The 17,422-nt window shown below is 38.4% G+C and overlaps 1 protein-coding gene across 1 annotated transcript in view; it reads right to left on the bottom strand.

Annotated features, from left to right (window-relative positions):
- Window positions 1-13,433: 13,433 nt before the first annotated feature.
- The window catches only part of LOC134679464 (retinal homeobox protein Rx3-like), a 53,680-nt gene continuing 49,691 nt past the window's right edge, over window positions 13,434-17,422 (bottom strand). Inside the window, exons 3-4 of the mRNA XM_063538391.1 lie at window positions 16,324-16,489; window positions 13,434-15,776 (exon numbers count right to left, since the gene is read on the bottom strand). Of these exons, the coding sequence (XP_063394461.1) occupies window positions 15,616-15,776; window positions 16,324-16,489 (327 nt within the window). The 3' untranslated portion in view covers window positions 13,434-15,615. The remainder of the gene's footprint in view (window positions 15,777-16,323; window positions 16,490-17,422) is intronic.

Here is a 17,422-nt window from a genome sequence, read left to right as displayed (position 1 = left end):
ATTTATTACTACATTAAAAGAAAACGTAACAATAATTGCCTATTTAATGGAAAATTGAATTAAGTGATTAATCTTAAGAAGGTCTAAATTATTTACATTTGAGCACATAACAATCATGAATAGAACTAGAAGGCCTGTAACTGTAACCTTTAACGAATTATTGAGATTGGTTTCGCTGACAGAATCTTTTACCTTCGGCTGAAGGTGGTGCCAATTACGCGACTCTTGATCTCGCTGTCGAATGCCGTCGCCAACAGGCGACAATACCTTCCTGCCATCACTTCCATCTTATAAGCCGATTTTTCTGTTCGAGTGTCATTAAGATTTCAATAACGCTATGATATTTGTTTATTTTTTTGGGAAATTGCATAATTACCTATATGAAACATTTATTGTTTAAATATTAAAAACACTTGAAATCCTCTTGATAAGAAATCAAATCAAAAAGCCCACATGGCCTTAAGCAGGCTTATGGAATAGATCTTTCCACGTGGACAAACAGCCAACCAAATTAACTTCCAATAAAATCGGCAGTTAACCCTTGCTATGAATGCCACAGGGGGAGGGGAGGGGGCATTCTGGACTAATACTTGTATTTGTTATGAATGCGCCCCGGGTGCGGCGTGCGGGGTGCGGGGGCGTGCGGTGCTGGGGTGCGGGGACGCGGGCAATTCTGAACTAATACCCGATATCAGCCGCTAGTCATAAGCGCAAACTGTCGGCGCAAACACCCCGTAATTGATTCTGCGCAGGTACAGGCCGGGAGGCAAACGGGGATCACCAGCTTCATCGAACTAGGATATAGTATAGGAAAACTATCATTTTACTAGTCCAGTCGAATGACTATCTTATAGTTGTCACCATGATGATGCACAGGGGCGCTAATAAGATACGTAGTGTATCAAATATTTTACAGAAAAGAATATTCAAGTCCCGAAACTTCATGTTAAATTAGCTATTAAAGTTCCTAAATGGTTTTTCGTGTGTACAAAAAAATACTCAAAACAAACTATTGCAGCTTAAATTTTCAGGTATCTGAAGCTTGAAAAACAAAACTCTCTCAGAGGAGCTCTCGTTTAATTTTTTTTTCAAGCAACAGACACTTTTTGTTGGACATGTTTGCTTACAATCCTGGCCAAGTATTTTTTTTTTTTCTTCCTCGCGTTATCCCGGCATTCTGCCACGGCTCATGGGAGCCTGGGGTCCGCTTGACAACTAATCCCATGATTGGACGTAGGCACTAGTTTTACGAAAGCGACTGCCATCTGACCTTCCAACCCAGAGGGTAAACTAGGCCTTATTGAGATGTTTTCCTTCACCGAAAAGCGACTGGCAAATATCAAATGATATTTCGTACATAAGTTCCGAAAAACTCATTGGTACGAGCCGGGGTTTGAACCCGCGACCTCCAGATTGCAAGTCGCACGCTCTTACCGCTAGGCCACCAGCGCTTCTGGCCAAGTATATACTTAATAATTATAGTTGGTTCATCTTACTTTTATATTATTAAAAATAACTTTTCATATTTTGTTATTAGTTATAACGTAATATTGTTATGACAGGCTACTGTACTAGCTACTGTATTGATATTTTATATCATCAATGACATTTTGTCACTGTGTGTAACACAATGTACGAACCTGCGCAGAAATAATTTTTTTTGACTGTAAGTACTCTTTGTATTAAATGGTCGCAATAAATGAATATTGTAGGAGTATCTTGTGTGTTGGCGGGCGCTCGCACTAGCGGGCAGATTTAATATAGCGCGGGTTAAGGCGACGGCAAACAGCGGCAAGGGGAAGGTTATTGTCCACGATTCGATTGACTGAGTGTTGCTGATTTGGGAATTATGTCGGTCGCTTATTGTGCTTTTAGCTCTGAGGAAGCACTGCGCAAAACTTATTATTAAATTCGTGTTATTTTATTCGGTTTCGAATCCTATTTGCCCTGTGCATGAATATGGCACTACCCTGGCGCGTATGGGACACGTTACTTCTCTGACAGTTGATATTTATTAACAGCTGTCAACGAAACGCAAGCGGATAAAAACATAATAAAATTTATAAGCCTCTATAAGGCGCTCTGCCAACTCCTTACAGAAGCCCCTCTTAGGTCCCCACGGCCACGGCCCCGCAACGCACGGTTGCAACCCTAACCGCAAATAATGTAGCTACTACCAAGCGTGACATACTTTCAGCTTTCGGCCGAGGATGCGGCCGCACCTGCACCAACTTTGGTGTTATCAACTCTATTACAAAGATTTATGAAAGTTTACATTTCTTCCACGACGCGCAATCGTGCCTCGTCGTCGCACATGGGCAATCCACCATGGCTTCTGAAGGCGGCGTACAGCGTAACGTCAGGTGCAGCGTCAAAATGTTTGTCTCGGGTTGAACCTAGCGTCAGCGCCTGTGCTAGTGCCTGTGCGTTGTATAAGTGCTGCCTTCCATTATTTATTGTGGAATATTTTGAGTGAGCTACATTACTCTTAAATATTTTAAGCACCCAGACATTTTGTGACAGTAAAAATGCACGTAACAGACAGCAAGATAGTTAGACACCAAGGCCGCAAGTTTATGCTATAAGTGTTTTCGATTACCAATATAAGTTACTTACCTACCTAAACCATACCTTCAATCGAATAAAGTTCAACTTTCCTTCCTTCACAACACACAGTAAATATTCGTAGGTAAGACTTCGCCTTAAGCATGTGTCTGCGGATATTTTTACAAACGTTATTAGTGTCTGGCGGGGCAAGGGGGGCACAAGGGGGCACAGCGAGCTCCATATGGTATGGTGTTTGAGGTTGAGGTTACAATGTGATATATAGAGACCTTCTGATCCAGCTCTTATCTGATATTTTAATACAGATTAAAGGCGGGCGGGAGAATACCGTTATTATTTGATGCATGGAGCAGCAGAAAACTGGAAGCTACATTTGCTTCGGCTTTTCTGAGAATAAATAGGTACTGATGCGTTTCTACTTTGCGTTACAGCTACTACTACTATACCTACTCGTACTATTTTACTATTACATTATTGTTGCTACATATGAACATGATTTCTTTACAGTTTTGAATGATTCACGGTTCTTGAATTTAATTGGGTCCTCTAGATTAGATACCACTTTTATTACCGAAATAGAGTTCGTCTAAGCTCACTTTGCATCGACTTGAACAGAACATATAAGATATAAGACCGCCTGTTGTTACCTAGTCTTAAGCTTGTATATCATTTTTTATATATTTTTTTTAACTTTATGGTGCAATAACGGATATTTACTTACAAAGACAAGGATTAAGGTCAAAAATCGCTGGGAGGGGCGACAGTATATTTTACCCTACCCTAATTGAATTCAGCAGAAATGAGAAGTCACCAAACACCAGCTCGGGAAACTGTTTACCCGCAGAAATGCCAAATTTATTAGACGAAAGCAAAGGTTTTTCTTGCCCTGATTTATTTGCAGAGCCGTAATGAAAGATTTGGCTGCGCCGTGGGGGGGGGGTTAACAAACGGATAAACAAACAGAAGGCTCTCACCCGCGCATATGCGCGCAAAAAGACGTCGCAGACCGCGGTTAATAGGGCTGGGGAGCTGAAAAGTCTTACCTCATAAATGACCTCAATAGTTACTATACGAAAGCATGTTCTCACAAATTCGCTAAACATTGCAGAGAGCGGCTGATAAGTCCAGACTTATTACCCCATTACAAAATCCCAGGGTTTTGTCGAGTTTTAACCTCATGAATTACCACAATACAGTAGGACGTTCTCGCATATGCACGCAAAAAATATTACATAATGATTGACCTGTATGATTGATAAGACTTCAGGGTCCACTTCGAGGTCAACGTTAGGTGATAATATTATCACATTCAATATTATCATTCATTTAATATTATCATTCATTTAATATTATCATTATTATTGACTACATATGTAGTCACGATGTCCAAGGCTCGGAAAAACGTTTATGCAGCACTGCGTCGCGCGGCGTTATATTTGTATCAGAGCTTCGTTAATAAAGGTCCCTTCTCATATGTCGCTTCTCACAAATATGCCCCAATGATGTCTATTAGACTGTCAGGTTAATTCGAGTTTTAGTTATTCGATCTGTTTCCAAAATGAATGATAAAGGAATGGTACTGTGACCTGTCAGAGTCAAAAGTGACGTTTTTGGTTGAAGAATTGTCACTTTTGACACTGACAGATTAGTATCATATTGGGAAATGATCTAATAACTAAAACTTAAATCGGTCCGTATGGACGAAAATTTTCCTCGTAAATGCGTTCTAAATTTTATCATAGTTGTTTTCAAAATGAGGAGCGTTTTTCCGAGCTTTGAAGATGACAATCGCTTTTTGACAAAAGACAGTCGAGAAGTAAAAAGGTATCTCGATGATAGATCGGACGTGATACGTTATCGTTGATCATTTCTAGTATATATTAGCTGGTTCAAAAGCTTAAGGTCAATTAAATATGTGAGGTAGGTACGCAATAAGTAACAATCTCAGTGAACCTAGCTAAGGTGTATTATGCTCGATTATATTTTTGAATATTTTCCTGCGATGTCAAGTAGGTACTCAGCAGGAACTATAATTTCAAATTGCCAGTTAACCTCAAAATATGCATCGAAGAGTATTGTATTGTTATTAGCCTACCAAGTGATCGGGAACCTCATAAATGACTCGATAAGCTCCCCTCAAAACTGAGCTAAGCCCCTCCCTAGTCTCGAAAAGCCGCTGAATTTAATAAGTTGCCAGTAAACGGCCCGCGGCCCACGCTGGTTGTAACTCACACGCAAGTCGAGATCTCAGACGGACCAGTATAGCTCGACCCCAAGATCTCTAGCAATAGGCAGTTGAAACATGTCATGTTTAGTTTTAATCAAATAATCTGGTTCAATGGATAAAAAATGAGCTGTAAGTCTATGTCCGGTAAAGTAGAAATTTGAAAACATATATATACTCACCTTTTAATGCTTTTCAAAATGAACCAAATTAATGCTATTCGATTTCTTACATATTATCGAATAATACATTCATCATTCATTGGCCATAGCATCTTGACAGATATTGTTACAGCAACCGTTTATTAAGTCTAGGTCTCGTTTGTCAAGTAGGCAAGGCTCGGTACCGGTTATTTCTTCATACAAAAAATACCGGTATTATTATGTTCTTTTTCGTTCTTTGGTTTATTATTTAATTTTTGATGAGCCAATCTAATATTACGAAGTCGTTACCTAAATATGATTCAGTCCTACGGAAAGAGCATAAAATTATTAAAAATATTGGGCTATTTTGGGATTTAAAAAAAACCGGTTCCGAGCCCTGCAAGTAGGTACGTCTGTCAGCCTTTGACTCTAATTTCTGACTCTTGGTCACATATGAACTATTGATCTTCACACAAAACCGGATCGATCGAAATTAATACTAACTTACACTCATTATACGTGATTCAAGACCGTACTTTTTATACTAGACGTTGAACATTTTATTCGCCAGGGTTATGTAAGCATGTGTAACGCGAGGCTGTTTTTAATGCGGTGGCAATTGCGGTGCACTCCTTCCACTGCCAACTCAAACATGCCGCTTACAATCAGGAGATATAAAAAGTCATTTGGCATTCGGTCGCGGTATTCAAGATTAGTTGGGGGAAGGATTTTGTAATTATCAGGGTTTTTGAGGTAGATACGTAGTAGATATGTAGTGTGTATTTACCTAGTACGTTACTTACGTGTCTGCGGTGTGTGAATGATGTTTTAAAACCTAGTTAAGCCTGTCCTAAATCGTTTCAAACACTAAACCCAATTATCTACTATCTCTTTGCTCTTTGGTTCAAAGTGATCCTATAATCCTAGAAATCGGAAAAAAATATAGTTTAAACGTCATCCGCACCATAGCGACGAACGATTAACGGCATTGACGAGAATCGACTCCGTACTAACAACTCTACTAGAAAAGTCTGAAATATACTTAAAAAATATTCTTAATTAAGAGCATGTCATTTCTCTAAACAACTTCTGTGTCGGGCTACAAGCTTGTAATAGTTGTGGTATGCGAAGAGTGGTCCAGAGTAGAGTGGGTGGTACCAGGCCACGAACGTGCCAGGAAGGCCCACAGAAAGGACGTTTTGTAAAGCTCGTCACCAACCGCTAGAGTGACCACGAACACTCCGTCTAGAGTGAAAAGACAAGGAAGAAGAATGACGCTTGGTCTTGAAACTCACTTCAAGTAAAATATGAAAGAGTCATTAAATACAAATATATATCTTGTACCTAACGTCGGGTGACAAGCAAAAGTCACTAAGTACTATCAAGCGTGGCTCACTCCGCGATTTCGTCGCTTTGCTACAGGTAGCTAAAAGTACATCCGTTCCACCCCAATTTTGGGGAAAGCCATAAGCCGCGCGTGGCGCTGTCGCCACCTAGCGGCTATATAATATGTGCTGATCGTAACAGACGCGTTTTGTTAGAGAGTGAGTCTTCTGTACCCTAGTACTATTATTTATTCTGTGGTAACTATCAAAAAATTAAAGTAACAATGCACTTTATTACACTTGTAACACGGTTTATTGTCCGATAATTTCAATGGTGTTAGTGACTTTTGATTGTCACCTGACGATAATATAATTATAATATTTCATCGCTTGCATTATCACCGCCATCTGTGGTCGGCATTCGAAACTAACGAGCGATCTCACTAACAAGGACAAGCTCCCACAGGAACTACACCGACTATTTCGCTGTCAGGGAATATTCATGTTGATTCTGCTACTCAACGCCAGGTGGCGCTTTAAGTCTGAATAAACAAGTATCTGCACTCTAGTACGCCGAGATTTATTAATTATTTAATCAGATTTTTTATTCTTATAAAACTATTAAGTTGCGATATTTATAATGACACATAAATAATGAATGTGTATTGTCAATTTCATTAGCTTATTAAAACCTCAAATTGACGTATAAAGCATACATGTTTTCCTTCGTATTTTCTCGGAAACGTTTGTATTTTGTCATGGCACTTCAGTCAACGTCCGTACTTTTTTTACTGAGACTGCTTGAAATTACGAAGGAAAATAAATATGCACTACATCTGTAAAATAAATCTTAAATCCTAAAAAACAAGAAATTTATTTTATATCGTATTTTTCATCTAAAATCTATTTATTATCTAAAAATCTCCTCTTATTGCTCATAATTGCACTACACTTTATCAATAAAAAAATGCTATTTAAGTTTTAAATTAATTATCAAGCTTTGTCAGCATTGTAGACTATGTAATAGGGGACTTGATTGACATAAACAAACATCTTCCCCACATTCAGCTCCGCGCAAAAACGAATGTAACTAAAGCAATAAAGGTACAAACCGGTTTCCACTCGACGGAACCGGTTAACCGGTTAAATAAAAGTGGCAATAAGGCGGCGGGGCGTGGCGGCGCGGGGAGGGGGGAGGCTCATATCTCCAGCAATTACCTCTAAACAAATGAGAGCTAACGAAATTCAGGAGATCGGCGCAGGGGTGGCGTGGAGTCGACGCGCAGGGGAAATCAGTTTGGAACACTCGCTTAAGCATGGCCGTTTCGTAAAAATTTAAGAATGGTACATACCAAAATTAATTCAAAGTTGTATTCTAAGGAAGCTGGCTTTCAAGAATTATAATTTTGCATCCGTAGAAAAAAACCAGTTAAGTGCGTATCGGACTCGCATTCTAAGGGTTCCGTACTATACCCAATTTTTAACAATGTATTTTTCTATGTGAAACGTGAATGAAATATCTTTACAAACCCGTAAGAGTCGGATCAAAAACTAAGTAATTAAGTCCGACTCACGCTTGACTGCATATTTCTAATACATTTTCCTGTTATCTGTAAAGAACTGATTTTTGTATTTTTTTGAAAATTTTAGACCCAGTAGCTTCGGAAATAAAGGGGGGAAGGGGAAATGGTCGGACCAACAGATAGACAGACGCACGAGGAATCCTATAAGGGTTCCGTTTTTTCCTTTTGAGTTACGGAACCCTAAAAATGTGAAAAGTAGACGCGAAGGCTCGTTCTCCCATACAAATTTCGTCGCGTTTCCTACGGACAAAGTTGGCTTGTTAGGGTATAGCGATGTTGACAACTATTGTCCTGCTGATTTGCAGTTAAACATTCCACGTAGGTACTGCACTATTCCATGTAGGTAACTAAAATCCCACTTCGCGCCGACACAACTAATCAAATACAGAGTGCTCTCGCCGCTCCACGGTACCGGCGCCGCGGTGTTAGGTTTTTTCAGCTTTGACTTGCAAATGCACGCCGCCCGCCGAGTAATTAAAAATTCGCCGACGACAGCGCCCCCGGCGGCGAGTAGCGGAACTTACTTAGAAGTTGTTCCACTCACCGAGCGCGGCCGAGAGCTCGTAAGATCAGAATTATAGTGTGACTCAGTTATAAGTACTTACTACGAATTCCGAGGTCATGTTACATCGGTTTTGAGAGTTTGTTCGCTGTTTGGAGAACAGAAACAGCCAGTGTCGCATTGATTTACTGAACAAATTGTAATTTGCGTTTTGGTTATTTACGAGACTTAACAATTCGAGTCTAAATTAAAAGAGCTCAGTTTTACGAGACTTTGAGTTAAGTATTTCAATTTTTTTTGTCCATGTTATTTTGGGAATTCAAAAGTTCTATATCGAAAACATGTGGAGGCATGTAGAGTGTAAGGTATTTATTATCTTGTTTCGTTTGGAATTGGATTTGTAATCTTTTACAGCTATTATTTTCCTCGTATTGGTGCAAGCGTATCGGTATTGAATGAAACCCTCGTAACGCTCAAGATATTATTTATTCAAGTCACTTTCAGAATTTAGAACCTTTCTCTAATAAGACTCGAATTTTCTCCCTTATATACAAATAACTATTAAACCGTCGTTTCAGCTTCTCTCCGTTCTGTCGTTCCATTACAATATTTTATGAACTCCGTCTAATTGCTAAACCACTAATGATAATTGCTGCGGCGACCGTAATTCTTTTCTCCAACCAACAACGACGTAAAACACCAACCATCTACCACGAGTTACAATATTTGGGGCCGCGGGAGTAATGAGTGCATAAGATTACGATTAATCCGGTCGCGTGTGCGGCGCGATTTGTTCATGTTTAACTGTTGTGCTTATTGCGCAGGCGGTTAACGAGCTTACATGCCTGATGGCCGATAAGCATTAAGCGGTTAATTTTTTAATTTAATTTTTAGGCATTAAGGAAAAAAGACCGATAATGTGACCACGTCGTTTCATAAATACCAAGCACAAGTGGCTCCCTAAGTTATCGTAACAAACCCTCACATTTTGTCACTTTTTTATTTATTACTATTACATCTAAAACTTTCGCGTTTTCAACACATGTTAAAACATATTTAAAATAAAAAAATAAAATAAATAAACCATTTATTCACGGAACAGCATATTCTTACATGATAGGTACAACCTCCGCCAAACTGTATAACAGTTTGTTGGCAGAAATAGGCTCCTCTTTTTACATACTGTTTATAGGCTATTTTACTTAATTTAGGTATTTTAAACTATTTTTAGATACTAATATAAGTTACAAAAAAGTTCAATATAACATGACATTCTTTAACTTAAGTTTATCCTAGCTTCATATTGTTTTAACATGAGTTTTTTAAATTTAGACTTAAATACATTTTTGCTGGCGCTTTTCCTGATATTTAAGGGTATGTTGTTATAGATTTTAGGAACAAGATAGGACCTGGTCCTCTTGCCATAATAATTAACTGTTCTAGTTACAATCAACGCTTCATTAGCCAACTTTCTACACAAAAGTGGGTTAGTTACCGGGACTTTAAACTCACATGGTCCATATTGTTCTAGTGCAATCTGGAATGATACTTTCTCAAAGACCGGCAACATATTACATTTAAGAAATAATTTATTATAATCCTTTTTACAAAGTTGTTTTGTCCTTTCATCTACTAGAGCTTTCATAAATCTAATCTGTAGGTGTTTAATTTTATCAAGATATGTTTTAAATGTTCTGCCATAAGTGCTCAGGCCATAAGAAAGTATCGAGTCAGTAAGCGCATAGTAGACCGTATATAAGGTTGCTCTGTCTGTGAAAAACTTGAGATGGTGAAACTTCACAAGCACCGCCCGTAGCTTCTCACACACCAGCTCCACATGTGCACTCCAGGTGAACCGGGAGTCTATTGTCAGGCCCAGGTACTTGTAACTTTCCACCACCTCGACTCCCTCACAGTGACAAGAGGAAAGGACACCGCTATGCAGACAGTCATAGTCATGGCCTATAATCTTTGGTGCTCCTGTTATACACTTATTGTAGGGCGAGTAAATGTGCATACATTTTGTTTTCGCAATATTAATTATAATACCATTATCATGCGCCCACTTAATGATACTGTTCAGATCCTCCTGTATTATATCCTCCTGTATAATTTAAATCCTGGTTTATCTCGATTTTTTTTTGTTATCTCCCTTTCTTTCTAACGTTTCGACGCAGGCGCAGGTTTCACTGGTCGTAGTCGAGGATAACTGTCTCTTCTTTATACTAATTTAGAAATCTCAAAAAGATAATTTTATCAATCCATATCCATTTATATTTTTGACGTTTCCGGCAGTAGGTAATACAGTCGGCCGCATTTACTCATTAGTAATGCAGCAGCAATGCTGGACTGGTGTCGTCTGAATCTGAACGGTAGGTATACCTACATTATTGGTGCGCGCAAAATATAGGATAATGTCAATGTCGTATGTATATGTTTACAATAACAAAGTTAATATTTTTTAACATCTAATAGGTCTCCTACTTACAACAAGCTTACCCTTCCTTTCTGTTTATCGTCAAGGACCGTTATTAGAGCAGTTAACGCGCCTAATTAATTCACCAAACTCATTAACAACGCTGTCATTAAACGTGCTATTAACTATTCGGCTACACGGAATGTAGGCCCTCTTGCTCAAATCTACACCCGATGAACAAACCCTTATTTGAGCTAAAGTAACAATGTTTTATGCTATTTTTTGTGCTAATAAATTCTTATTCTTATTCATTTGACTAACAACAAACGTGTTAAAAAAATACCTACATAACAGTAATTCGAGTTTAAAACCTTATTTTGATTTGACAAAACTTGTTGTGTTTTTTTTAGTTTTTGCAGTGAAACTGGTTTGTTGTCCAAATGAGCATCTGCATAACGACTGCCCGATTTGAAATTTAAGATACGTCAATTAATAAATCTAGAACCGATATGGATTAGGTGTGTCAGTGTCAAAAGTCACGTTTTTGTTTGAAGAAACGAAGAATCCATATCGTTTCTATTTTGGATTTATTAAGTGACGTATTTTAAAGTTCGAATCGGGCAGTGAGTCAGAATATTATTTATTCAAGTAGGCCTTTTAAATAGTCATTTAACAGATCATCAGTGAGAAGCACTGCAAGTCCTATCATATTAAAAAAATTCAAATAAAAATAGTAACCCTCGAATAGGCTCCACGCGCCTTTTTGCTACGGCGTAGGCGTGCTACGATCTTCGCATCTACGGTTCGTAGCAACTCCACCAAATTTAATTAAATATTTCTAATTACGCTTCTTTGATTTGATTACGTAAGCCTCTCATTGGATATCAATCTAATTAATTTGAAAGTTAATTTATAGCTCAAACGTACAAATTTTGATGAATTTACAGCGAAGACATTTATATATGAAGTTGTTAGATATGGTGTTATGCTTAATTCTGGAGCCGTATTTACATAATATTATAATTTGGTTATTTGTTGAAAGGAAGATAAACTTGATATGACTTGCAGGATGTACATCTAGAGTGATCGTATCTTGCCCATGCACTCATCAACTTCAAAACTAACAAATTATTAAATACATACTTGTAAGAAGTGAAAAAACCGGGCAAGTGCGAGTCGGACTCGCGCACGAAGGGTTCCGTACCATAAAGAAAAAAAAAACGGAAAAAAATGCAAAAAGAAAACGGTCACCCATCCAAGTACTGACCACGCCCGACGTTGCTTAACTTTGGTCAAAAATCACGTTTGCTGTATGTGGGAGCCCCACTTAAATCTTTATTTTATTCTGTTTTTAGTATTTGTTGTTATAGGGGCAACAGAAATACATTATCTGTGAAAATTTCAACTGTCTAGCTATCACGGTTCGTGAGATACAGCCTGGTGACAGACAGACGGACAGACGGACGGACGGACAGCGAAGTCTTAGTAATAGGGTCCCGTTTTACCCTTTGGGTACGGAACCCTAAAAAGGGAAAAATAAATATAGTCATAGTTATAAGAACACATTTATTTATTAATCTCTCGTACTATATTTGATATTTTTCTTACGTTATTATTATTGTATTTATTCCTACATACACCAATATATACACATAAATAATAATCTAATATTAAATTACTTAGCCTTCGATATTTACAAGTAGCTGTGAAGTGAAGTGAGCAAACAGTTCTTAGTAAATATAGGTAATTAAATGTATACAGGATAGAAAAAAACTACCTTACATTAAAGACTGAAAAGTAGTAAAAGAAAAACTCGTTTATAGTAAGAAAACTTGCATTTGTAAAAACTTCCACATAAATCACACTTCTAAATAAGTCCCAGACCATGAGCTTGATTCTGATTTAACAACTTGTTACGGTTTTGATCTTATTTTGATACGACCTTGAAGATCGCTCACGCTGGTTGGTGCGTGCGAATGAAGTGAGAGTGGTGCGTGAGATGCGCCATCACCATCTTCGTGTAGTTTCAGATAACAGAGTCTTCAATTAGAATCGACCTTTACAACTGCAATAAACCCGTTGGAAATTGCCTTTAAATTCGGCGACAAAGAACACTCAAATTTAAGGTGTATTCGAATTATTCCGAAATATGTACTTTAGAACGTCGGGTAATTCCAAAAACATACAAGGCAAGCTTCTCTAATATAAGATTGCCTGTCGAAATATATCAAAACTGCGGCCAAAATTGGAATGATGTCAGTGCAAGTATTGAATACAGAAATTATGATAGCATCCATATTTGCTTAAATGGTGTAAACAAGCACCGGATCTCCTGAATACAGCTTTTCGTATTTAAAGCTCAAAACGTTAGCTTTAAATACGAAAAGCTGTATTAGTGTATCCAAACGGCCGTTATGAGGTTCAAAAACGGTCACGTTTTTTTTACATTTCTAGTGTGCCTACCGGCCCGATTCGAACTGTAAGATACGTCAATTAATAGATCTAGAAACGATATGGATTATATATGTCAGTGTCAAATGTGATGTTTCTGCAAACGAAATCGTCACATTTGACACGGAGACATCTAATCCATATCGTTTCTAGATCTATTAATTGACGTATCTTAAAGTTCAAATCGGACAGTATTTCGTATTCATGAAATGTTCATACACGTGACGCTTCCCTATGCCTAAAAATTCACCCATTATTCTATTATGTTGTATGTTGTAATTACGTTTATTCGGAATCACATGACATTCTGCAATATAATTTATAATTATTCGAATACATCTTACTCTAAAAAGATTTTATGTTAATCATAATCAAAAATAATCAATTAAACTTCTAGCTCAGTATATCTTAAATAATATTTATATGCAATTTAAATAGGTGCCTACTCTTACAATAAATGTACAATTTAATACAAACATTATTTACAATACATTCTATGAACTGACCATACTAACCTAAAACCGGCCACAACCCGTACAAAATATTCTAGCTTGTAATATTATTAGAAAAATTTACTCAGTTTCAAATGAGAAATAAAAATTACAAAATGTCATTCGAGCATACGAGTAGTCTCGGCAATTCACCAATTGATAGCGCACTGCCGCGTGCTGTGCCGATCGGACTGATAAATGGAACAAAAACTTCTTCGATTTCTTAATAAAAATACTCGAAATGCGACACGTTCCGACACAGCCGATCTATGAAACGTAGCATATTGTAGCTAATCAATGTGTGCCTTAACGTCGGTTATTAGAAAAATATGGTGTATGTGTTACAAAAAGTTTGAAAAAAAAAAGAACAGTATTTAGTACTTCTAGGGTTGTGAAGGTTTTACATAAACATGAAATATACATTAACTAAGGGAATGCGTAATATATGACTGCCTTTACACTGAAGCGGAGATAAGAGGACGCGTGCTATGGGGGAATCATAAATAGCATTGGTTGTATGTTGTATACCAGTGGAGCGAAGTAAATATGTTCATTACAACCAATGCTTTGGTTAATTCCCACACTCCTCTCCTCTCCCCTCATCTCCACCGCAGTCATTGTGGAAAGGCAGCCTATTAGGTAGACTCTTCTATTATGTACAGTTTCGGAGTCTTAAACATATAATAGTATTGCTTTCATCACGCAAGTCTTTATTACATTAACGAATACTGATGAAGAGATCTAAAGAAAGTGTGGAAACAATAAGGACACATTCAAAATTACTACAAAAAAGATAACAATAGGTTATTTAAGGTGCGACAAACTCTTTTAGGTTTTGGTAGGCTGTGGAGTATTTCATTAAACACATTAATAGATCAAAAAAACTCTTCAAGCAAAATATTAAATTTCTGGAAAATCTATAATTGTGTAAAAAATGTTATATATATCTATACAATATATTCAAGTTGTGATATTGCCATCACAACTTGTTTTAGAAACATAAATTGAGTCCACTGGAACATATCACTCTGTACCTAATTCCGTTTAGTTAGAGTCATGAAAAAGGAACTCTTGACCTCATTATGAAATAACTTAATAATTAACCAATTTAGCCATTCAATATTACAGTATTGAAGTCTACATAATTATAGATGTCAAGACCAGCCTTAATGTAATCCAACAATATAAATTCTTCAAGGGATTTGAGTCTTAATTACACAAACACTCAAATTAATAGATGTGCAGAGTCGAACAAGAAATTCCGTATTACATAATTGCCATAAAGGCTACAATCTGAATGCAGCGTTACTGCTACAAGTTTGCAGCACTTGGAGCAGCGGAAAACTAGCGATTATTTTGGTTGATCACATTGTTACACCGAGTGACAGATTAAGCGCTCTAATCGCAAAACGAATGTGGTAACAACAGGAACGTAAATTATCAAGGAAATAGCGACTCAAATCGGTTCTTCCGTTTCGTTGGATTTTTTGACTTCCCACATCTATTATTTGAGTTACAGCTCATTTAGACGATGCAAGAACTCGCATGCAGGTTTCGTTACATTTCGTCTGAACATTTATGATCGTTTGATGTTGCAATATACCTCAGGGACCAGCAATCTAACTAAGTAGATGCCACCATCTGAGTTACGTAGCTAGAAGAAGATTAGACCGTCTACAGGCCTTTGCCAAGGGATGTCCATAACACTCCTCGGTATTCATACGGAGCGCAAACTAAACTTGGATTCGAGTTCTCCCACCGTCCACCTGTGTTACGTAACTAGTGGTAGGATTAGACCATCTGCAGGCCTTTGCTAAGGGATGTCCATAATACTCCTCGGTATTCATGCGGAGCGTAACCTAAACTTGGATTCGAGTTCTCGCACCGTCCATGTGTTACGTAACTAGTGGTAGGATTAGACCATCTGCAGGCCCTTGCTGAGGGACTCGACGTGCTCCTTGGCCTTCATGCGCAGCGCCGCGATGGAGGAGGAGCGCGGGTCGGGCGGCGGCGCGGGCGCCGGCGCCGGCGGCGTCAGGTAGCTCGGGTAGCCGGAGGGCGGGTGGCTCAGGAAACCTGCAGGAATAAACGTGTCAGGTATCCTGTTCTAAATTTAAAAAAAGAGTTTTTTATTTTAAAAAATCATTTTTCCTAGCTTTTATTATAGCTGTATAGGCAATATTGAGAAAATTGTAACAAGCCCAAACTCATGTATTTAGATCGCGTTGATTTATCACAGATATCATCACGTATAATTATGTCGGAGGGGTGCTGACCTGTAGCGAATGTGGTATTTGCTGCAAAAATTGGCTACGTCAGTCACCTGAGAGCGCACCAGCGACGCTCTCAGCTGGAGCAAAGAAGTCGTTGTAGCCGAAAACGGCTAGGAGATGATGATGATGGTCCCCTCCTGTGTCCATAATCAGATCAGCTTGGTGATACTATAATATTATATTGTCATCCAATTTTCATATGTATGTGAAGATTCAGCTCAATCAAATAATGGGATGTGTATGTACCCTCTCCTCCCCTCCCCTACCCTCGGAAGAACCCTCATTGAAGAAGTCCTAATGCACCCGTGACCCTGTCATGAGAAAACATGGATAAAGAATGAAATGCTCACCAGGTAGTGCCGTGAGTAGGGGAGGTGCTAGCCAGGGGTCCACAGGCAGTCCCAGTCCACCTAGCCTGGGGACTCCGCCGCCGCAGCCATACTCTGACAGGCCGAGTCGAGCCGCTTCCATCTTCTCTTGTCGTCGCCATTTTGCGCGCCGGTTCTGGAACCACACCTGGAAGTAATTGAAAATAACGCTATATAACGATACATATTATATTATATAACGTTTATTCTATAAGTAGCTGGAATTCCTCCGAGTGATTACTGAAATCAAACCGGTATGAAACCAAACTACTTTTCTATGGAACCAACAATCCAAAAAAGGGTCAGCATTATGCGAACATATATAGTTGTAAGGCCGAGCCATACCGGCTTGCGTGTGCGTGACGTGCGCGTGTGTGTGCGCTAAAATGTTGGAGCCGCACACACACACGTCACGCAAGCGGTGTGCCATCTCTCATAAGGATCTGTGTACTACAACGCCGCACGCGCACGTGCACGGTGTGCACAGGCCTGTAATGAAATGGCTGGTGCAGCTTATGTTAGCCCGTACCTTTTACCAAACGTGATAATTTTAAGTCTTATTTTTATATGTTTTGTAACTCTCACCGTATATGTGTATGCAAACAATATCATACTTAGTTAAACTTGGAACATAAAGTACCAAGAATGTGTTTTATTGTACAAAAGAAACGAACACAAACAGTCATAACAAATAAACTGAACGGATACATTTGTTATTTTTATGAAAGCGTGCACATTCTTGTCAAGTCTCGTACTCATCGTAACAGATATCATGTTTCCACGTTTGCTTATTGGCTCCAACGTTGGTACATATAGACGCAATGTACCTAATCTAAAGTAGCACATCTTCAGTTTAAAATGGTGATGGTACACATTAAGGTTGGATCGGTCGGTGTCGCTGGGAACCGATGGATAAGGTGAGCACTGGATTATTGTGGCGATCGATCTACTTATGTTCACTTGTTCAGTACCCAGGGTCGGACGGATTATTCTGCATGGCTTTTGCAATAACAAAGTGTGATAATGTAGTTTTTTTATGAAAACGTGACGTTTATGAAATAACTCCCTCACTTCATTATAT

Source organism: Cydia fagiglandana, chromosome 2 (genome assembly GCF_963556715.1).
Source record: "Cydia fagiglandana chromosome 2, ilCydFagi1.1, whole genome shotgun sequence".
Classification (NCBI taxonomy): Eukaryota; Metazoa; Arthropoda; class Insecta; order Lepidoptera; family Tortricidae; genus Cydia; species Cydia fagiglandana.
Note: the sequence above shows the minus strand (reverse complement) of the source record. Positions and strands in the feature narration are given on the sequence as shown.